A 23,037-nucleotide genomic window follows, 5' to 3' on the forward strand; every position below is an offset into this window, starting at 1 on the left:
ACATCACCAGAAATCAACGTCAGAGAGACTGTGGCCTGCTGGATTCAAGAACAAATTTCAGATCATTCACTGTATGTAGTACTTCTGAAATTATTTCAGTGCTGCTGGTGAAGGACTTTGATATTAGGGTAATTTGGCCTCTTAGCTTAGCTAAGTAAAGTGAAATATGAATATATAGTTTTTATGAGTTTGACCAAAGTATGTGAAATAGGAATGGCATAAGCGATACCAATAAGCATAGTTTCAGGCCATAACTGTATAGGGTTAAAATACAAACTCCTCCTGATGACTATTATTGCTTATACCAATTTATCATCAACCATGCAGACAGTACAGGCCATGAACCCTGGCTTTTCATGTCAAAAGAGGTTTAAGGTGCATATGTTTTAAAAAAAACCCTTATATTCATGGAGCTATTCAGAAGTATACATCTCATTTCTTTTTTACATACTGTAATCACAGAGTATTTTGTATAGATTGGGAAATAGCAGATCTATTTCCTCATTTCACCACATTTTTAGTAAAAACATTTAAATGAATTTTTAAGTTCCCTTTATACTGCTGCAATGGGTACCTTAATGTAAATGAATATGAGGCCAAAAAAACTTTGGGAACAAAGACTTCTAGACATTTTCAACTACGTATTTACTCCCACCACATTTCTGTCTTTTCATCATACTTTTCAGTCCCTTTCTCTTTTGGAAGCAAGTATGAGTGTCTTGTGATAAAGTGTACATGATGTTATGAGCACATTTTCTGAAATATTTATATAACTGTGATTGTTTATATTTGTGTAAAGCTGTTGTTCATGTGTTTTTCCATTTAACCTATCCTTTCAGCTGTATTCCTTACAGCTAAAAGGAACTTTTAGAAGCACCACTGAAAAATTTAAAACTATATATTTGTTGATCTTTTCAGACCTATAATGAAAGAAACCTTTATTCTCTCCCTTCAGAGCCATCTCTCTGTCTACAAAAATCAATGCAAATCTTCATCTTTAAAGTTCTTCATCATTAGTTACCGAAAACTAGTCTTTCTTCTGGTTGTAGGATATGTTCCAAGTGCCATGTTAAGTGTCTCACAAAATAAATGTAGGTGTTAAAACCCATTGAAGTTAATAGAGAATCTCTGAATTCCCAACTTTAACAAGAGATCTTCCTTTGTGGCAAAGGAGTTGTTTTTTGGCAGAGAGGTTTGTTTATTGCAGTGGGACTTAAGCAGTAAGGCTACATCTAGGCTAATGCAGCCAGGGAACATTCCTGGACGCTGGCACTCGATCCTCTGTGCTGTTGAATACTTAGTGCATTGTGCAGTCCTAGCTTCTGCCAATTAACACTCTCCCAAACAGTTCCCAAGCATGGTTCAAGGGTTTAGTAGGGTCAAGGGCTTGTTCCCAATAGGCAGTTTGGCAAAAGCCACCCAATACGGGAAGATTAAATAGTATGGCTGCAGACTCTTCTCTGACAGCTGGCCTCAGTCTTAAAAAGAGCGATCTGGGCACATCTGATTTACTAGTGTATATGTAGCTCTATGATAGTAGAGCTAGGAAAGCAGGAGGTACAGAGTTCTGCTGCTGCAGTTGGTAGCTGTAGCCGAGTGTTGAATTAGAGCTACCAGTTTTGCTGTGACACAGCTCATTTCTGAAGTCCCAGACAGAATTTGAGGACTTAAGGACTGTCGGTAATTTCCAGCCACATCTAATGCTGTTATCTGGACCATCAATTGAACACATGCATAGGAGGCTCAGTACTTCTCAAACATCTTAAGCCTCCTGAGCCCAGTCTGTGCCAGTGGATCCATAGATGTATAGCAAAGTAAAGTTACCATTATGTGTCTTGTGTAAGAAGCAAGGTGGGGTGCTCTGCATGTATAAGTTATTTTTACAGACTATACAATAAAAATGATATATCCTTTCTTCACAGTCCTCACTGTGTATATGCTGTGCACCAATTTTCTCATATTTCTGTTAAATTGGCTTATGAATGCTTATGCTGGCTCATAAAAACCAAATTCCACCAGAAGTTGTTTGCATTGCTCCTCACTATAGTTTTTTTCTTTAGCCTTTGCATTTTTAGCCTTGAAGAATTCACACTTTTGTCATTGTCCATATAATTGTTGTACAATGTGCATGGTTAAGGTCCCCAAACTAATCCCTTGCTAGGAAAGTGTTCTTGGTCAATGAGGTTGATTTTTTTTTTTCTTTCATAAATTTGCTCAGGACCTGTACATTTGTTTGTGCAGTATGTGTGACAAACTAAATTAAAGAAAATAGATGACAGAATTTCCTTTGCCAACTACTTGCCTTGAAGGCAGATTTGAAATGTGGAAACCATTTTTACAGATACAAATTTCAGCCACAAAAATATAGCCAAAACTTTTTGTTCATCCTTCCGCTTTAAATCTCATTCTACCATTTTTTTCCTTCAGATGTTGAGATTCTTTCTGAAATATTCATTTTTGTAGCTCAATGCCACCCTTAATAAGGAAAATATCTGGAAAAACATTTTTTTATTTGCTTACCATCATCATCTTCTGTGGGTTTAATTTTGAGATAAAATTTGATTAACATGTTACCATAGAGCTTGCAAAATTTTATGCATACTCTGATTTAAAGAAAAAATTAGTATCTGAGATACCCAGAAACCTCTTGGACGTTGCATCCATGCTTGGAGACCATAATGCCCTGGAGAAGCATCTAGGGTACATGAGAGTGGCCTACTGGTTGAAGTGAAGTATCCTGTTTCAAAACACATACAAACTAAACTGTGTATTAGAATATGCAACCTGCAGATGTTGGATACTTCTCAAACATGAAAGCATTTAGAAACAAACAATTATTAAACAGATGCTTGGCTCTTACTAGAATGTAGTTGTAATGTGAAAAATGACACTGAAAACCAGCACCCTCTTACTGATTTTGGCCTGCCCCCTGTGTAGTTATGGATGCTTAATAAGAGTCTGATACTTGTATTTCTAAAACGTCAGAGCTTGCCAGCCTATCGAGAGCAAGAAAACTCGCATGCTTTTATGTCCAAGTACATACTATGGCTATAGGGGAAAAGGTCTATGAAATTTCTTTCTAGTAACAAAAGCATTTGTGGTAACATAGCTCAGAGGTACTAATTTGGTATGTTTGACATAACAAGTCATTGGTGGGTTTTTTAGTTGTGATTAACACAAACATTGTAGACTTATCCAGGAAATACCTCTGTACTTTTTCATACCACTATGTAATCTTTGTCATCGCCAAATTTACTACATTTTCTGTAAACAAATCTGGCTGACGTGGATATTGATGTCCGTAATTAAAGCTGAGTAAGAGTCAGAAGGGAGGAAAACGGCCTAAACTCGCTGTCACTGAAGTAATGACAAAATTCTTAACTTTGGCTGAAAGCATGGTTGGGAAAAAAGTTGATTTGTCAGAGCTTATCTTGACCAGGCAGTAGTTGGAGTGCACTGAGTGCACTGTTGTGGTATTGGTCAGCATACCTATCAAATCAAATCCCTGGATAGTAGTGTCATTTATTTTTTCTTAATACACTTGTTCTTAAGTGACGAGCAGAGATTTTAGAAAGTAAAAGAAGAACATGTAAACACAAATAGAAAATATCTCAGTCATATTTGCCAAATTACTTTATTTATGTTATGTCTACAGATGAAACTAGGTGCCAGAAAAGAGACACTGCATCAGACACTATTACTTATACTCCAGCTGCCAAGGAAAAATTTTGTCAGTAGCCTTTAGTAATATTTGGACCAAAAATACATGGATGTGCAGCTTTCAGCATTTTGTACGATGTAAAGTGCAGCTTCTCTCACAGGTCCTCTGTTTCTGGAACCGTGTTGGAATCCGAAGGCTGAATGAACACTACAGGAATATTCTCAGACGTCCATCCTTTAGGAGTCCTATTGAAGGATCTTCTGGTAGCAAGAGGGTTTGCAAGGATCATGAATCTGGGGTCATTTAGCATCAGTAGATTAAAATCTGGTACCTTGAATTTAACCAGCTTTGATGCTCTCTCAAAACCACCAAAGGGAGTGGCAACTCTGTAGATATTAGAGAAATAAAAGTAAAATACGATTTTAAAAATACCTATTTTCTTTTCCTCCCAGGAGCTGAAAAGAACAGAAGCTATTTTAATGATACAGTTTTGGTACAATTTCTTGCTTACAATTTCAAGCTTTTGGGAAAAGTATTCTAATTGTTTTTCTGGCAAACTCTAAGATCTGCCTTATTTTCCCTTAGATAAAGCCTTCAGCTGACTTCAAAATTCAAATGGACAGAAAAGCCAAGGGAAAAAGATGTTGCAAGAAAACCTTGTCATTGGTGAGTCACAGTTACTAAATTTATTTTGTGGGTGATAAGTTGATAAATCTGAAAACAGTTCAACACATTCTTTCTAGCAGGTAATTAGTTTAGGCAGTTCTCACCCCATTTTCTCCTATCCCCAGTTGCTTGTTCCTCCCACTACACTATATTTCAGAACCATATTGTTGTACCAGTTAAGAGTGTATGTGGGTTGTGCTATAAACTTGGGTCACTTCTGGATTAAACAAAGACCCTTCAAAACAAAAGAGCATGTTAAAATCCCAATTATTTCAGCAATCTGGTTTGTATCATTATGCTCAAACAATTGTAGCAATACAAGTGAGGAGGCAGTAAAGTGTAATGTGAAGCAGAAAAGAACAGCCAAAGACAACAGGCTCTGGAAAGGAGGGGAATGGGCGAGGACTTCTTACACCAGCTTTGTTTCTGAAGAAAATGTTTATGTAACTAAGCCTTGAAACACTGGCTGAAATTGGCCCCTAGTCTTCAGCCAGTATTTCTGATGTTATTTAAATGTAAATGTTCCCCCAGGCGATAAGCCTGAGAAACTAAAAGATAAGAAATACTAAGCAGGAACTGACTGTTACATACATTTGCAAATATTTTAAAACAACAGTATTTCCAAATACCTCCCATGATTCTTCTATATTTGCAGGTTTCTAGGTTGAACCCCACCCCCCCCGAGTTTTTTTGTCACTTTTTCCAGACTCTTTTGTATAAGGAAACGTGACCAAACAGACTATTATATGTGCTCTGCATTTTGATCAGCTGCATAACTTTGCTGGGGTATATTTTGGCCAGTTAAGAGTGTCAGATTTTTCAGCTACACATGAGCACCTGATTTCTGCAAAGCTAGATACATAGTGGCATGCAAAAATGAATTTTTTTGAAATGGAATTTCACCAGCCTTGGTAGGTTTTGTGTGTTTGATACAAAACAACAGATCTGCTGGAATATATTTCCGGTGGCTCCAGGTATTATAGCAGAAGCCCAGAGAAATTAATACCAACAGGAACTAAAAGAGATCACTTGAATATCTGACTAGGATTTTCAGCAAGGTAACTATAGATAAAACAAAACCTAGGGAGAATTAAGTACGCATACACAAAAAAAAAAAGAGATTAATTCAGAAAAATTAATCTGTGACCTAAAAGAAATGGTACTATTGTGTCATTACACAGATATTTCACTGAATTTCAGTACAGACAGCATTTGTTGAAGGGGATGGTGTTAACTCCAAAGGGTCAGTCCTGTAAGATATAAAAAATCATGAAAGTTCTGGGGGTGCACACTTATTGAGAGAAAAGCGCTGCTTTGGATTAAGCTCTAAAACTGTTTCTCAAATGAAGATAAGACAAGATTTTGCAGCAGCAGCCAGTCCAGGCATTAAACTCTCTTGAGGTCAAAGGAAGTTCTTTATACAACTGCCTGTGGTATCAAGCTTTTCTTGTGAAACTGTCTTCTAGGTCACAATGTCAAATTGGATACCGTATGATACTGATTAAAAATAATTGCTTGGTAATTGGCACAGAGTGAATCTAGTGATCTGCATCTTACAGGATAATAAAGATTGTTTTAATTGCTGCTCTAATTAAGATACACATTATCACATTGTTGTAATATTTCATTCTCATCAATATGTAAATTAAAAGGATAATCAATATGAACAGAACAATAATAACTGTATAAAATGCAAAACAATTCTATAGAGTAAAACTTTCTCTTTGTAGTATTTTTGGGTTTTTAAATACAGCATGTTTCTGTAGGTAACAGAAACATGAGGGTGTTCTGTGGAAATTCAAATACTTTTTGTGGGGAAAAAAACCCCATGTAGTTGCTATACAGTCTGGCCTCAGAGAATTATGCATTCCTGCATGCTAGGCAGAAGCATGTGATGATGGACATAATGGAGAGTACAGTAATTGGCTAATAGATGTTAATTTTCCTTTACAGCAGCAGTATATTTTTGTGAGCAATAACTTGTCTGACAACATGGTGTTGTAATGACCTGTTGTGTGCACATCAACTGTATCACTTGAGGACTGATTCATTGTGTAGAAGCCTAAAACTCATGTGTAAAAAAAATTCCAGTAGTCATTGCTCATAGTAAGGGCGGATATGCTGGTTCAGAGCCATAGGAAGTGACACCAGGAACTATAAGAGATCGTTTAATATTCACTTTGCATATTCCTAAAAAGTAGGTGCATGATTTAACAATAGCAGGCACAACCACGTTTATTTTTAGCTGTTGTTTTAGCAGGGCTTCTTTTTTTTTTCTTTCCCTGCAGTCTTTCTTATTGAACATTATATTGTCTCAACATAGGAGACTACTTGTAGTTGATTATTTGGGAAAGTCTGAAGAAATGTTTTAACTGTATTGGATTAGCACCTTCTCTTACATAATTACAAAAAATGTGAGTTTCACATTTTAAAATGGGACTCAGAACATTCTGCTTATTGCTAATTCTGTGCAAAAAGGAGACATGGGAGCAAAGGACCTGACCCTACAAAATGCTCAGATGTTCATGGTAGCTTAGTGCAAGAGCTAATGCCAATTTCACAGAGGTATTTAGGTGCTAAGGATCTGGCTAAACACCCAGTTTCCACTAATCTCACATAATTTCAAGTTAGCACCGGAAATTCCTTTGAGGCTCTGGATCTCAGCATTTTTACAATAGAGTTCAGAATCCATTAATCAATAACAACAGAGCCCAGTCCAGATGGACTGGATTCCTGTAGACTTTTTGATACAGTAGTCTTTGGGAATTGAGAAAGCTGAGCAAGAATTTATCTGGTAGGAGAGGCAGAACTAGTCAGACTTGCTTGACTTATGTGAGTAAGATGTAGTGCTTTGTATGTTACTCATAATCCTACCTTTGACATTTTATCCAGCTCCAAGAAAGCAGATGGAATAAAGGTACTAATTTAACTACTATTACAAACTCCTCAACAAATGTAGATTCATGCTGTCACTCCCACAGATGATTACTAGGTGCTTCCACACTGGTAAGAGACAAGAAATTTTTTCACCAGTAAATAGTTCTTCAATCCTAATAGGAATTAATCTCCAAGAGAAATCAGATGGCATAGCTCTGTTCTGAAGTATTTGTCTGCTAGCACAGATTCATTTTCATCCAGGAGGAGGAAGGGTAGCCTGGTCTGAACAGTCTATTCAGAGATCCTCAGAACCCACTTCTGGGTGTCTCACAGAAAGCCCTGCCTCAGAAGGCAAATGGGCTTGACATTTGCTGCCACCGCTTCTTCCTTCATTGGCCTGCCAGCATTGCAAGATCCCTGCAGCATAAAATGCATACTAGACCCCAACTAATACCTCTATGAATTCCTTAGTTCTGATTTTGCTACTATTATAAAAATTGCACTGCTACAGTGTCCGGAGTCGCCTCTTCATTGTTGGCAGCAGAAAAAAAAAAATCTGAATGCTGTTTAGTGCTGAATATACTTTTAAGGCATGCATGTGTACATCTGTTCCAACACATCAGACGTCCCTAGCTGCTAAAGTTGTGTTGCTTTTACAGTTTGTTGTGTAACACGGAAAGCTGAAAGGTACCTGAATATGTCCTGTAAAGTCTGAGTGTCATTTTAACAGATACCACTGAATGAACTGGGAAGAATCTCAGGCCTGTTTCCTTTGGGAGTCCTATGCATCACACTTACTGTTAAACACAGCCCTTCCTGACTAATGATGACTGTACCAGTGTTTTGCAGGAGAAAAAACATAATTGCACTTTATTGAATGATGGAGCATGATAGAAAGTCTTGATTGATATCCTCACTGGTAACAAAACGGTGCCATTATATCACACTTTAATTGTTGAATACAGTATAGTTTGCTTTCTCTCCAAGACTGCAATTAAAGAAGTCAAGGATGCTGTGACCTAGGTGCACAGAATGACTTAGTAGGATCAAGACACAGAAGTCCAAAGAGATATGGATACTTTACGCGCAAAGCCCATAGGCTGCTAAATTCCTGAGATGCCTAATGTTTTCTTTACACAAATGCTAAGATCTGCCTTTATCTTAGCTACACTGCCAGCTGCACCTATCTTACACCAAAGCTCATCTGTGGTTCTCTAATTAATAATCCTTTGCCTAAACTTTCGTGCTTGAAAACACACATAATATGCTGCTGCAGCAAGCTTTGAGCAAAATAGCACATCAAGGCACTTTCACTCAAAATCCATGGCTGTTAGTGTTGACCCTCTGTGTCAAATAATAGTATGTCTGTGACTGGAGCTGTTCTGCAAGAGATTTGGATTCTCTTCAGTCTGAGGGTATATCTTTATAAGAGTGGACCTCACTGCTCACATACAGTATTCCAGCAAAAATGCTACCCAGAAATAAAAAATTACTTGGATTAGACAGAGTAGAACTCTTAGCCTAGACATCAGGCCACATAACTAACAGCAGAGAAGTGTAGGTCCTGTTTTCTGCTCCTAAATCTGTTTGCTTAATTTACTGTAAGCAGTAATTAAAGAAAGTGCATTGAAAGATCTGGGAACTCAGATGTAGGCCCAGGTTTGTCTTTCCCCAAGTCAGTTTCTTAATTGTTCAGTTAGAGAAAGATGTTTATTCCTTCTAGCCCAAAGAGTTTTATTATTTTCTGTACTATGGCACAGGTCTTAATAAGGGAAGTGAAGAGTGTACCCCCCTCTTCCATGGAAGAGCCAGAAACTAGGTTGTTACACCTCTCCTCGGGGTTTGACATTCCTGTAGTAATAAATCCAGGCTGGCCACGTTCTAGGAAAATGCTCTTTTGAAAGAAATGAACCTAACTGTCTATACAAATTTTAAAAGAACACATGTGACCCCTGCTCTGTTTCTGGAAAGGAAGACCTTAATCTAGCCCTGACCTGAAGATAGGCAGACAGAATTAGGTGCTGGTGGCCTTACCAAATAAATGTAAGTCACATTTAGCCTTCTCTGTAATGTTGTCTGTTGGTTAGCTTGGCATGCGGTGTGCTGTCTGTTTTAAATCCCATAATCAGACACCCCACTCTCCTGTGCATTTTTGAGTGTAGACACCTAAGTCATGGCTGTAAAATCCTCTCCAACAGGCTAGTATCTTGAATTTCAATTTTGCAAATTCTCAGTTTATTTTTGGATCTACTCCTTCTTGCTAGAAAACATAAATCTGAGTGTACTGTATGTAACAGCTTTTCTAGGTCCACCAGGCATCCTTTTGTTTTCTTCTGGATGTGGATTTTTTCCATGAAAAGGAGAGTTGTCATGGATTATATTTGTATGCCTTGTGTTTTGAATTTAACAATTTCACAGTCTGGATCTGGATTTATGTGCCAGGTTTTAGGTTTTTATGGCAATTACAAGGGAGAATATTGACCTTTCCCTTATATGAAAGTACATATGTTCAAGAAATTCGGACAGTGGTAAGCCACAGTTCTGCCATAGAAAGAAATCCAAACAGTTAGTGTTGTAAAGAGGACAACTGACAGAAGATGGGACCACAAAGCAGCTAAAAATCCACAAAGAAGCCATCAGATACCATCTCAAGACACATATCCGTATTAATGGGGCTTCTGTGCCCTGTCTGATCCTGTCTTTCACAGTAATGACTCACATGCTCAGTATCTCACTTGTGAGAGGGAGAACCGATTCTGTCTATCCATGTATATGTATCTTTGGCGTTTTTTGTTGGTTTGGCATTGGGTTGTTTCTTTTTTCAGTTACAATAACAATAGTACATAACTGTGCTATTACTGTTCTAATGTTAGCAGCTGTGGCACATCTCTCTCACTTGTATTTGCTATCTTTTGAGAAGAGTGTGCCACACAGACTGAATTATTAAAATTGCGATGTATATTGCTGTTAGGAAATCAGAATTAGTGTAGTGTCTGCAGTGCCAGTTTTGATGCTGAATTGTGTAATTTTTTAGTCCTTGCACTCACAGTTGAGGCCCATCTCAATGGCAGGAACACAAGTGATGTTTGTGCTATTTTTCTCTAAGTTTATACTGCCATGAGCCATTTTATTTTTCAATAGATTGCTGTCTGGTGTTTTGAGGAAGGGTTTTGGTCTGGCTCAGCTGTCTGGAACTCAGCAGGGGTTATTTAGAGAAAAGTTGTCCATAACTTCAATAAATAAAGATAGTGTGAATGGTATGAATGAAAGCAAAAGACAGAAGTAAGAATGTATTTTAAAACTTTCAGAATAGTTCAAAACCCAATATTGTCCATATATCTAGAAGTTCTACTGAAAGCCTTAGTATACTAGTTACTATGTAAATAATTTCACTCTCAGATCCCATTCTACTTTAAATGTTTTTTAAGTCTGCTTGTAATATTTTATCTGTTAATTTGTTAGTGAAGGTTGTTGAAGATATAAAAAATGTTAAATGCAATAAAATATGCAGTCTGCTAACTATTTGGCATGAGGGATTGGTTGAGGGATAAAGTTCATTGTACTATCATTGCCTAAAAAACAAGCCACGTGAGTTGTATTAAAAAAAAACAAACAAAAAAGAATGGTTTGCATTATACAGCTTACGAACAAAGTTTTGACTGAGAGGTTCCCTGATAGATCTCACGATCCCGTACCTGCTGAAGTCAGTAACAGAAATACTGAAAGGAGTTTGAAGCATTGCTATAGCACGTTTCCCATTTATTGAGGACACTGGATTCTGATTCTTTCTTTCTTTCTTTCTTTCTTTCTTTCTTTCTTTCTTTCTTTCTTTCTTTCTTTCTTTCTTTCTTTTTCTTTCTTTCTTTCTTTCTTTTTCTTTCTTTCTTTCTTTCTTTCTATAGTTTCAGCAATTCACCTTACATTCCTGGTTCTACAATTTAATTTGGGGTCCATGCTTTGGAGAGTGACTAGTTTCCTCCTTAATGCTCTTTGTTTGCCACTTGTAATCTGTGTGCGTGTTCATGTTCGTGCATATACTTGCAAACGCAGGTGGTAGGGTTTTTTTACAGCTGGTGGAAATGTTTAATTTCATAGTAGTTTTTCTCTGCACTGTAAAATTCAGTGTCCATTTAGAATTACCTGTTAAAGCTCCTGTAGTCAGGCAGTTCTGGCTTTGCTTCAGGTTTAAAAAGTTTAGGATATAAAGCTTCCAGCAGCTCTGGATCATCCCTAATGGCTTCTATCCAGGGAGACTGATAATACTTCGGCACAGAAGTAGTGTTGAACTTTTCAGGAGGAATTTCTTTCAGTGGTCCAGAATATCCTGCAAGGCAATCACGGCAAAACCATTGTAATAATAGTTTGTGTTTTCTGCTTCCTTACCACCATCCTGTGTAACTAAGAAGTAACATACCATCGTTTCACAGTTAGGTAAAATGAAAAATTGGATCAAGTCACCTGGCCAAAGCTACACAGAAACAGAAAGCTGGCAGGGGAAATTTGTAGCCTTTTAGATAACTGTTCCAATGGCTTCCATCCTCTTTTGAGGCTAAGTTTATTTTAGTTTTATATAAATTTGTTTCTATCATTATAAGCATTTGTTTAAAACCAGACTATAGATACACAGCCCTTCGGCTGAATTAACAAAAAGATTTTAAAAACAGCCTTTTGGTTAAAACAAAGATAATTCTGTAGTCTTTGGGTGAAACTTTCCAAAAGTGTTAAAAGGAGTTAGGATCCCAGCCATTATAGTGGAGTTTTTGTCTTTGCCTCTGCCTTAGATGTTTTAAAATGTCCCACCTACTTGGTTCTCTGGTCCCTTTCATTATCTGAAAAAGTGAAGAATCAGTTGTTTTCTCTGCATAATCATCTGAGGATCAGGCTCTGATCAGAATTTTACTGAATAAATAAATTCCATATTCAGTCTGATTTCTTCTAAAGCCCAGTACAATATGGCAGGAATAAATGGGGGTGGGGAGCCAGACCTCAATATACAATTTGAAGAATTGAAACCAGCAAGGGATTTTCCAATTACATGAGTTATACTATTTATTTGAAAAACAAGGGAAATCTATTCTACCCTTTTACCTTCCCACTACCTCTAGCTCTTGAAATTAATGCTGTTTCCTTCTATAAGCCTAAAAAAACCCCTCTGTGGTTTAATATCTACTCCTTTTGCCAGACCTTTTTTGCCTAAAGAAAGGCTTGAAGATTTCTATCATGTCTTAGCAATGGAAATTACCTCTGTTCGCATTGTATTTGACCACTGGATGCACAGTCTTAGCAGTCACTAACAGAGTAGCATTGACCTAGTTTACGTAGACTAGAAGAGGTCTGCACAAAACATGCATTGAGTAATTCTGAACAAAGAATGAATTTGTAAAAAACACAGTCTGCTCATGGATAATTCATAACCAGGAAGAAGGGCTATATCACTGAATAAATTAATTAAAACAAATTAGCCTTCTCTAGTCTTTAAAGAATACAAAATAAGGCTTTCTTGTAGCTCACTGCTTTAAATAAAGACAACAGTACCCTCACAGTTAAGGACTTAAAAAAGAACAGTTTATGCAGCCAGAGGCAAATTCCTTTTTAAGTTACTCCTCTGTAAAGGTTTCTAGCAAAACTTACAGTGACTTCAGATCTACATTTATGGGTAATTAAACTACAATTGATAACTTTCAGACTGTTGAGCAGTATATTGCATATTAGAAACAAAAGTTTGGCAAAGAAAAATCAGTATATTTATCTGGTTTTAAATCTGAGGATCTGTTTCTCAGTGTTTATAAGACCAGTAAATATAGGAGCAGTTTCCCTTGATATTAATGTATGTTTTCAGGTTAGGGACAAGTAGTACAAAAGGCATATCAAATCCTTAAAAATTAACAGAAGCAACTGAAGAGCATCACTTTCCATTTCTGTGGGAGATTCTGCTTAGTTATCTGACTCAAATTTATCAATGCCTAATAGTAAGTCCACTAACAAATTCTTGTTGAAGATACTATTTTATAAAGACGTCCTTCCTCTGCTGTGAAATGAGTACTAAATAGATTTAATGTTTGCAAACTCACATATTACCTGGGGCAATGTTGTCAGGATGCGGTGGGCTCCGGGGATCGGGTGTATTAGGAGGTGTCATTGGGGCATGCTGGGGAATTCCTTCCACACTGAGGCCGTCCATTTTAATGCTCTGTATGGGCTCTCCACGCTGCATTCAGATAGAAATAAATATCATTGACAGCACAGACAAAAAAAGCCTCTGTGATTCTCTGTTGAGAGCTGGAGTGATACTCCAATTTACAGCCCAGACCTGTGACCCAGGGTATACTGTCCAAAGGCATACTGTCCTGCTGTTTGGTACCCTGTTTGCTAGATAGCACTCCCCAGGATTTTCTGGCTGTTAGCTGGAAGATGACGTAGTTTCACAACTCTCTTACGTTGTCTATGTAAGCAAAAATGAATAGTTTTTCAGTGTTAAGAATGATATCCCAGCACAATTTTAAATGTCTGTCTTACAAGTGTGTGAATGCTTTATTGAACGGATTGGAGGTGGTGTGAGCTACGTCAAGACTCCTAAAGCCTTGTAACCATCCAGCTGAGTTGTCTGACCTTTTCCTAAGTTTGGGATATTTAAATATTGATATGCAGTCTATGAAGAGAGTTCATCCCATCTGCTGCTTACACCAATCACCACAAAATCTACCTGTGCATGTGGGCTGTGTGGTTCACAGCAAAGAGTAGATCTGGTCACTTTGGCAGGGGTCCCATAAAATGTGTCCCCTGGATCACTAGACACTAGAAGCTGTTATGTGCCAGACAGAGCACCCTTGCTACCCAAAGATTCAAGAAATCTGGCAAGTTTGCTCCGTTTGAGTTTCAAAGCACTGATACTTCAAAGGGTCTCTTCCCACATCAGTTGAAAATTCACTGCATTTGTTGAATTGCTTTTGTTTGGGATTTTCTTTTCCTTTATTTGTAATAGAAATAACAACTTCAGTACAGGTCACTTTCCGGAGATTTATGATATGCTGTTATTTTCCACCCTCCTATTGGGTCATCAGTTCTAAGGAAACATCCAAAGGCTTAATCATTGTTGCATAAATATAGAATTAGAGTCTCATAAGAAGTCAGTGTCTTATTTTAGCTATGACACACAGGCTAAAAGCAATTTAAATATAGACTGTTTCAGAGTAAGAGTTTCTTAAAGTAGGAAAGCAAACAAATAATACTTGTTTAAACTTGAAACAAAGAAAAGATCAAGGCAGAATGTTTTCTAGCCATCCTGAAGTATGTTAGAAAGATTAATTTTGGCAGGCAGAATCATAAAGATGATGAAGACAACACCAGTGGTGGCTAAATAGGCATTTAAGTGAACGGAACAGAAACCAAAAAGGCATAATTTTTTCACATGTCAGAATGTCATACTGACTACAGCATGTGTACTCTATGTGTTTTTGTGGGAAGAAGTAGACTGGAGGGGAACTGATCTGTTAGACTTTGTAGCAAAAGCATGGAACTGGATACAGAAATTCTGAGGAGACTGATGGTGTTGTGCTCAGAATTTATCTGTGTAGCTTCTAACACACAACAGAGGGAGAAATTGGGGGGACAGTATTCATATATGGACTTCTAAATAATAGTATTCTAATAATAGTTTTGGGTGTTCACTACAGTTATTCAGATTTTTATGTGGGATTTCTTTTGTGCAGATTTATTTTAAAAAGGCAGATTTATGAAAACTCAAACATGATCCCATTTGATCCCTGTGTAATTTAATTTCTGTTTAGTGAGTGACCAAAGAAGTTTGGAATATCTGCACCATAAAAAAAGAAACGTAAAAATTTTTCTTCTATAACATGGGATATTAAGACATACTTTTTTTCCTGAGTAAAGTTAATTTTTTGTGTGGGAAATGTAAAGGCCACAGAATTACAAATGCATTTACCTTTACAGTCAACAAAGCATAGAGAATATCTTCTTCAAGAAGGGAACAAAAATATTTCAGAGATTTCAGCTGTGATATTGGAAATATTGAACTTAGCTCCAATAATCGCCTCTCGGACTGTTGTGAGATCCCTCAACATTTTGGTTAGCATGGACAATGATAAATTGCAAATGCGTCTTTTATTGTCTGCTCTCAAAGCCTTGTTATGAGATCCAACTAGACATAAAGTTTTCTTAGAGTCTGTAAGTTGCATTCATTTTATGGTTTCTGATTAATTTACAAGTGTGTGTGTATTTTCTTTAGTAAAATTAAACATAATAGGAGTAAGCCCTTTGGTGCTTTGCTGTTCTGATTAATAAATTAATTGTTTTCTATTTGTACCGATGCAAACTTTAGATTATATCACAACAATACATTACATATAGTTACTATTTTTCTTATTCCAAGTGAAGATTAAAGAAGAATTGAGTCAAAGGCTTTGTATGGATTCTGTAGGGGCTGGATCCTAACACAATCACAGGACCACCTATGCAATGATTAGTTGTAAAATCTTCAGGGAAAGAAAATTGCTATTCTACAAAAAATATTTCCCAGGTTAATTAATAATAATTAACTTTTGTAGCACATATTTCTTTTCATCTTCAAAGCAGCTTAAAAGTACTGGGACAAATTCTGCTTCTTTAGTCATGTACCTTTGCATCTGAAATCAGCAAGCATGCATACATGTAACTGAGAAGCAGAATTTACTACAGTACTGGAATTAGAGGGGCTGGTTTCGTGCTGTATTAGAGTGGGCATGGAGTATTCATGTTGAAATAATTAAACCTTGCAGCACATTGGAGAGTTAGGTAAAATTTATGAATGTTGTTGTCCCTATTTTCAGAGGTTAAGCAAAAGGTTTAAATATTTTGCAAAGGACACAGATGTGACAAATGGCAGGTGCATTTAGTTCCTGCCGTGAGGATTCCCAGGATATCACTAATGCTTTAACCCAATTCCTGAAGGACTAGTTCGAAGAATAATTGTCTTTCAGTGACAAGCTCCATCCTTTTTCTCCCTGTTGAGACAGGCAGGCCTGAAGTGTATTAGTACCAGTTGTGAGAGTCATTTTGCTGCTTGGGAACCACGTGGAGACCACCAACCAATTTTCATAAAAATACTTACTGGTTGCATGAAGCAGACTCATTTCTTCCAACCTTTGGAATACCATTAACAAGTTAATTTTGAAATTAACTAGTTAATTTTCAATAGTCAATGAGCCAATTATTACAGGATAAGAACTCTGATCGCTAGTAACCTGAATTAGATTTGAATGAGAATGTTTTGAATCTGATGTCCTTAAGTATTACAGTGTTCAGATTTTTATTTGTGTATAGGAGCTCAATAAAATACAAATGGCTGATTTCATGTTAGCCTCATTCTAGTACAGGATTTTGCTTTTATTCTTCCTGAAACTACAAATAAATCATGCACAATGTGTATCATGAGCACCAAGGGAACCCAAGCTAGTCTCATTGTTTTTCATTAATAAGTCATTACAAAATACTCACATTTCTTGGCTTGTTTGCTACGTAATGATAATTTTCGTATGTGTATTTGTCAGATCGCCGCTGACGTCTCTTGAAGAGTCTTGCACCTCTGTTGCTGAGTGTTGATAGTTCCTCTACCATGATATCTCTGGGGGTGCTGACCTTTTTTCCAAGGTTTAAGCTGGGTGAGACTGCAATACAATGGATAAATACATACCTCTGTTTTTCTTAAATGCCTGATATTGCATACCTTACACCTGAAATCCAACAACATGTTAATACATACTTATCTAACACATAGCATAGCTTCATATAGTGTTAGTGAAATTAATCATTCTTCCAAAATTTTGGAGCAGAGTTTTGAACACCACAAACCTGTTTTTTTGAAGATGCTAAGCACCTCAAGCTGGAAATTTACTTCAGTTGAATGGCATTCAGCTGTTATCAAAATCAGGTCTAGAATGTCCTATACGCCATCTTAATAGCAGACTAGTGAAAACTGGCTTCTGCTGAAAGAGGAACAAAATTCCATCTGATCCCAGGGTTCCCACATCAAACCTTCAGTTAACTTTCTGTGTCCTGCATTGGATAGATGAGCAGGTAACCCCTTTTAAACATACCTACCAGCTTCTTATTGCTTATAAACATTTTATTTTCAATTATTCTTTAATATTCTGTTTGCTTTTGAAATCCAGGGCAAGTTTTGTACTTAAAGAAAAGTTTGCTTTAGAAAGTCTCTATTAAATAGTATTTTTAAACTATTTTTAAAGAAGCTTTCAAAATAAAGCTCAAGGTATTGAAAATGAGAGCCCTAACAAGGAATTACAATATCCTTCTAGGAATTGATACATTTAGAACATTTTCTTTTTCATTCTTTCTAAGAGGAAACTGAATTACTAGATGCAGTATTACTTTATTTGCTAGTTGGGAAAAATTCCTTCTTTGTCTTTAGTGACCTCCTGGGTCACCAAATCCTGGGGGATTTGAAAATGAACATGCATAAGCAGGGGAAGGGGAGATCAATTGGGTCTGTAAATGGAGAACTCTGAATATCAGAAACTCTGCTGGTCATCTTCATGTTAATGTTCTGGAAACTGGGATGCTGGTAGCAATGAGCAAGCTGTTGCTTCGTGACTGAACTCTCTCACCAGATGACCTCAACCTATAGATAAAGCTTAAACCTCAGAATACAGTAACTTCAACACTGAACAAACTTATTTTCTTTTATTTTAATATTTATCATTTTATTAATTGAAATTGTTCTCCTCAGTTGTTCATAAACTTCAGGAAGAAAAATAGGAAGATGCAGTGTGCTTTGAGGATTATATCAATGGTCTAGTATGTTTCTTTGATCCACTTATTCAAAGTCACATTCTGTCATTTCTTTAATAATAAGACATTCTATTCTTCACCTATTCTTATGGTCTACAGGATTTAAAATTCTGAACTTTGACATATATTTTAATGTATTAAAATGAAATGAAAGCAAATTATATGTAAGACACTGTATCTTGCTTCCCAAGTGAGCACACAGGAAGCCCAATTTAAAATTAACATTACAAATTAATTAACTGCAAAAGGTACCTAATGTCAAAGTTAATATTGCATATGCAGGGTGTCATTTTGAGTAAATGGCATGTTCAACATGGCATATGTCTCCTAGTAACTTTATGTTGGAAAACCAATGTGATCTGCTGACATATAGGAAAACTTAATTGAGACAGGTATATTAAATATTTAGCCGAAGATGTATATACAAGAGTTTTCCATGTAGTAAATCAAACAAGTTTGTGGGCCCTGGAGTGCATCACTGTTCATCCACTTCTGTTCATACTGATTTCAACTGAACGTTTACAATAGATTTAACTGGAGCGAGAGCAAGCTAAATGTATTGTGAGTTGGAGCATGCACTTCTGCTTTAAAAATAGTATGCACAAAGAATCCTAACAACCTTCTGTTATTTAGGAGGTAACTACAAAACAGAGTTCTTAACATGGAAGAAAATGACTCAGCTTGCCCAATGTAGCCATATCAGTGACAGATAGTGGTGGGTTTTTGGCTCTGTGGTTAAGTGCACTGGTTATTGGCCTGTGGCCTGAAATTTTGACCCACAAGTCATATTTTGATTTTATCATTTATCAAGATTACTGTACAGGTATGGACTGTTGGATGGTTTTTTACTAGTAAGGAGTAAGAAATTTACCCTTCAAATCAGCACCATTTTCCTATAGAAAAAGCTTTTCTTCTTTGTACACAGAGTCGGTAGTATGTACATCCTCAGAGACTGAGGTGCCAAGGTGATTGCAGTTCTCTGTCCAAACCGCTCAGTATTCTTCTGGGACACGCTGGATGTTATCTATTTTGGGCCTTGCTGTTCCCTTACATACCCCTATTCTTGTTAATGTTAACTGAAGGCTCCAAAGTACTTTGTAACCCACAGTTGTGTACTATTGTGTATCCAGGCAGCATCCCAAAAACATAAGTGTGAAGTTCATTTGAATCCCTTGCCAACTAAAATCTAATCATCTGTCTAGTTTTATGATGTGTCTAAGGATTGTTTCAGTGTCAGTGCAGAAAAGGTGATGAAGAATGAGTAAAAGAGGACATTTAGAGGATGATAGGAAGAGAACATCAATGTCATAAATGGACATTGTAAATTAATACTGGAAGTTTAATTCATAGTTTAATCCTAATCTTAACCTTTTAGCTTCATTTCTTAATTTGTTCCTGCCAAGTCCTTCCTGTCCTGCACTTAAAATCATGACAGACTGTATTTAAATATGATTTATATAGTTCCTCCTGCATTCACTGCCTAATCCCCCTTTAATCCTGCAGTTTACAATCTTCTAAATACCTTAATCTGGATTCTAAATTTTAATAATGATAGTATGTTTGTTGTAGTATCAGAAATAAGATTTTTTTAACTATATCATGAAAGATAGTTAATCATGTAGCTACTGAAGAATGCATTTAAGAAATAGTATAGAACTGGACATGAGATTTAAGTCTAGTGGTAGGCTAACCTGATGAACTCCAAGGGCTTCCTTAAACACATGTATTTACATACACGTACTACTCTATCAAGTAGCCTTAGAAATGCTATGATAAGTCCAAGTCTGCTAGTGAAAAACCAAGGGCTTGGGGAGGTCACTATACCCACACGCTGATTTAATACTACAGTCTCTCTTCTGAGACCGTAAGGGGGCTTAGAGTTAGTGTCTGTTCCTGCAGCTTTTTATGACGTGTCAAACTTCTCTAAAATACAAAGTCATGTCCCACAAACCAACAGAAGATGTGGACTTTCAGTCATTACCAGTCTTGCCCAGAGATTGGTAATCTTTGAGACACTGGTAAAAACTTGGCTGATTTTGTATTTTATCAACAACTGTTTCTGCTATGAATATCTTTTAACAAAGAATTTGATATTCACTGTTTACCTGAAAGCATTATAATAAAAAGGGGCTGAAATAAAAATGCAGTAGGTATGCTTTCTGTGTCATTCCAAGCTACTGGGGCTTGGAATAAACAGAATCTTTTGTTACTGTTTACCTCTGTTAACAGTGGAGAGTTTCGTAGGTCTGTGAGACTGGCTGAAACAGTATATTTAATTTTTATATAATTACCAGGCGCAGGACCATCATTACTAATAGGGGTGCGAAACCCAGAAAGACAGCAATTCACCTTCCAGATCTCAGGCTAAGCTTGTTGAATTAACAGTTAGGGGAAAAATAAAATGTCAAAAATTAATAGAGCTGAATCTAGCCATTTAAAAAACAGATTTCTCCTTGATTTTTCCAAGAATTGTTCAGATTTGGTCCCAAAGAACTAGCAGATACTTTGTGTGATTACAGCTTTGGTTATCCTTCTGTTTCTTAACTGGCTTCACTGAGCTTGTACAGTTATAAATTTCAGACTTTTATCACACCCATTTCACGGAATTTCATATTGTTTTCAGCATTTAAATATCCCACGCATCCAAAGAAGATGCAAATGTAGAACGTACACTTAAAGAGTTAGTATCGCCTTCAGTGGCCACATGCCACAGCATATCTTGTAGGATAAGCTGTCATGTCTATGTGTATGAATCTAAACTTGACAGCAAATCTGATAATACGTAAATAATAAAAAGGGACAGCTTATGTGAGGCAAATGCCAAGCATCAGCACAGATTATCCAATAACGCCAATGATTTCAAGGACTGTATGGTAGATTTATTAGTATTGCTATGAATAGTAGCAACATTTACCATGTGAAATGCCTGGTTCCAAGCAAACATATGAAAGACTTTTTGTGGTTTTGCCCTGAAGAGCTTATAGGCTATTTATTTCAGGCACATATAGTACTTGTGTTTACAACACCAAAAAAAAATGGAGTTGTAATGAAATCTGTAAGGGCAGTCTGACTTAAGTGTGTGTTCAGTGGAGAATGGAAAGAGGAAAGAAGTATTTGGTTAGGAATAGAAATTACAGAAAAAAACTATGGAAATCTCAGAAGGACTAGGACCAGGCACTGAAACTCGTAGCTTCTTTTTCTGAAAACCTTATGTCTCTTGTCCTACTCTTCATGCAATCGCAGTGGTCAGTGAGTGAGTACGGAAACCATCCCGAAATTCTTTAGAGCAAAAGCCCACAAGAAAGATTTTCAATACTGGAATTTAATGATCAGTGTTTTATCCTATGTGAGTGGTATAATTTTCATAAATTCTAAATATTAATGGTGCTCCCTTTTTTTTCGGTGAGGCTTGTGGGGTGCTTATAACTTTTAAAAAATTTATCTTTTATGTAGATGGTAAAAAAGGCTTCATGGGGAGGATTGGAAGGATCTCCAAAAGCATCCAGCACATACCTAATGAAGGCCAAGCAGATTTGTATTCCTAGCTGAGTTAATTGCTTCTTATGGTGGGTGTCACACTAGAAGTGTAATTTTAAGAACTTGTTTTAGAAAATCAAACTACCTTCTCATAAGTGTCTGCATTTTCATCAGTGCAACAACAGAAAAGTAAAATTTCTTCATATAAGATTAATTGGTGGCTGTGCATTAAAGAGAATTGCCAAATGCTAGTAAAATTTGTTAGTTACAGAGATTGAGAGGAAGGAACAGAGATGTAAGGATTTGTTTCAAAATTTTTTATCATTCATATAAAAAAGCAGAGTGAAACAGAGCAAAAAAAGAGGATACAGATCAGCATGTTTCTTACATGATAGCCTTTTAAAATGGAATTAAGTAATGTTATTAACCCCAAATAATATTCTGAAAGGCTATCCTAGCAGAATGTACATCAGCTGTTAGATTACTTCATTCCTCCACAGCAGTTGTTCATCTGAAAATAGCTTTCAAATGAAAAGAGGCAACTACAAAAGGATTAGTTACCATAGGCAGCATGATACTCCCACAAGATTATTTATGGCAAAACACCCAGAGACAAAGCTGTAAGAGAGTTAAACTCTATGATTAAAAAAAATATATTAGGGAGGGCTAGAGGACATTGCATATACAGTAAGCTGGGTTCAACGCTATACCATTTCTGTGTATTTCATCCATAATGGCTGATGCTTGTTGTTTCCTCTCTTTGACCATGGCAGAATGTGATAACATTGTGATTTTCTGATACGATTTTTCCTTGCTGAAAAAAAACAACACATTTTTACATTGTTGAGCCAGCTTGCACAATTCAGCCAACTTTAATTTCTAATAGCCTGTTTAGGATGGCTGAATAGTGAAGTTAGTTATTTCTGATTTAGGAATACTGCACTTTTAATTGTCCAAAATGCACTGGCAGTTCTTGCTTGCAGACAGATGCTAGGACATGTTCTGATGGATAGAAGATTTGAAGGAATGGACTTTTGAGTTGGCTGCATAAATTCTGCAGCAAAATCAGTGTCAGTGGTCTAGGCCTTCTCACATCTACACAGTATATTAAAAGATGTAAATTCATAACTGATATTTTAATTACATCTTGGCTTATGCTTTCATAAATGTTACATTTTGACATTTCTTAATCTAATAAAGAATTTGAGGAACTAAATGAGATGCTCTGGCATCTTTAAAGAAAGTGCATTTCTGACTAAGTAAAAAAATAAACATCTTTTTAATTGCAGAGTCAAGAGGTTACATAAATGTCTTTTATACGACAGTTTGTAGGACAGACAATGTCATCAAAATATTTCAGGAAACAATACACTTACCCTACTGTTTTGTTGTGCAGAAAAAAGCGATCTCAACCCTTTAGTTGAAGCTTCAGGAGTTAGTTATATATGGGGATGACCTGCCTGGTCCAGGATGGTTTCTACCCTTGTGCTTGGATCTGCATGGTACCTAGTACCGAGACAAACTGGGGGCTGATCCTCTTCAAAGGGATT

The 23,037-nt window shown here is 36.6% G+C and overlaps 1 protein-coding gene across 2 annotated transcripts; it reads right to left on the reverse strand.

The window, feature by feature from the left end:
• Positions 1-3,618: 3,618 nt before the first annotated feature.
• MYOZ2 (myozenin 2) lies at positions 3,619-23,037 on the reverse strand. Of its 2 annotated transcripts, XM_030025699.2 has the most exons (6): positions 22,864-23,037; positions 22,198-22,301; positions 16,700-16,869; positions 13,283-13,412; positions 11,345-11,528; positions 3,619-4,047 (listed from the first exon to the last, which is right to left on the reverse strand). In XM_030025699.2, exons 2-6 carry the CDS (start codon positions 22,271-22,273, stop codon positions 3,816-3,818), a joined length of 792 nt encoding a protein of 263 aa, XP_029881559.1. In that variant the 5' UTR covers positions 22,274-22,301; positions 22,864-23,037; the 3' UTR covers positions 3,619-3,815. The 2 variants fall into 2 exon arrangements, with proteins under 2 accessions (XP_029881559.1, XP_029881568.1); XM_030025708.2 differs by lacking the exon at positions 22,198-22,301 and having other exon boundaries at positions 22,864-23,018.

This window comes from Aquila chrysaetos, chromosome 1 (assembly GCF_900496995.4).
Source record: "Aquila chrysaetos chrysaetos chromosome 1, bAquChr1.4, whole genome shotgun sequence".
Lineage (NCBI taxonomy): Eukaryota > Metazoa > Chordata > Aves > Accipitriformes > Accipitridae > Aquila > Aquila chrysaetos.

What these genes read in the sequence shown, in the direction of transcription:
- MYOZ2 (XM_030025699.2), bottom strand. Translation starts at nt 22,273, where the DNA reads ATGTTATCACATTCTGCCATGGTCAAAGAGAGGAAACAACAAGCATCA. An exon ending in TCCTGACAACATTGCCCCAG is followed by an intron (nt 11,529 to 13,282) that starts GTAATATGTGAG and finishes ATTGCCTTGCAG; the next exon opens with GATATTCTGGACCACTGAAA. An exon ending in GACTACAGGAGCTTTAACAG is followed by an intron (nt 4,048 to 11,344) that starts GTAATTCTAAAT and finishes TAATATCTACAG; the next exon opens with AGTTGCCACTCCCTTTGGTG.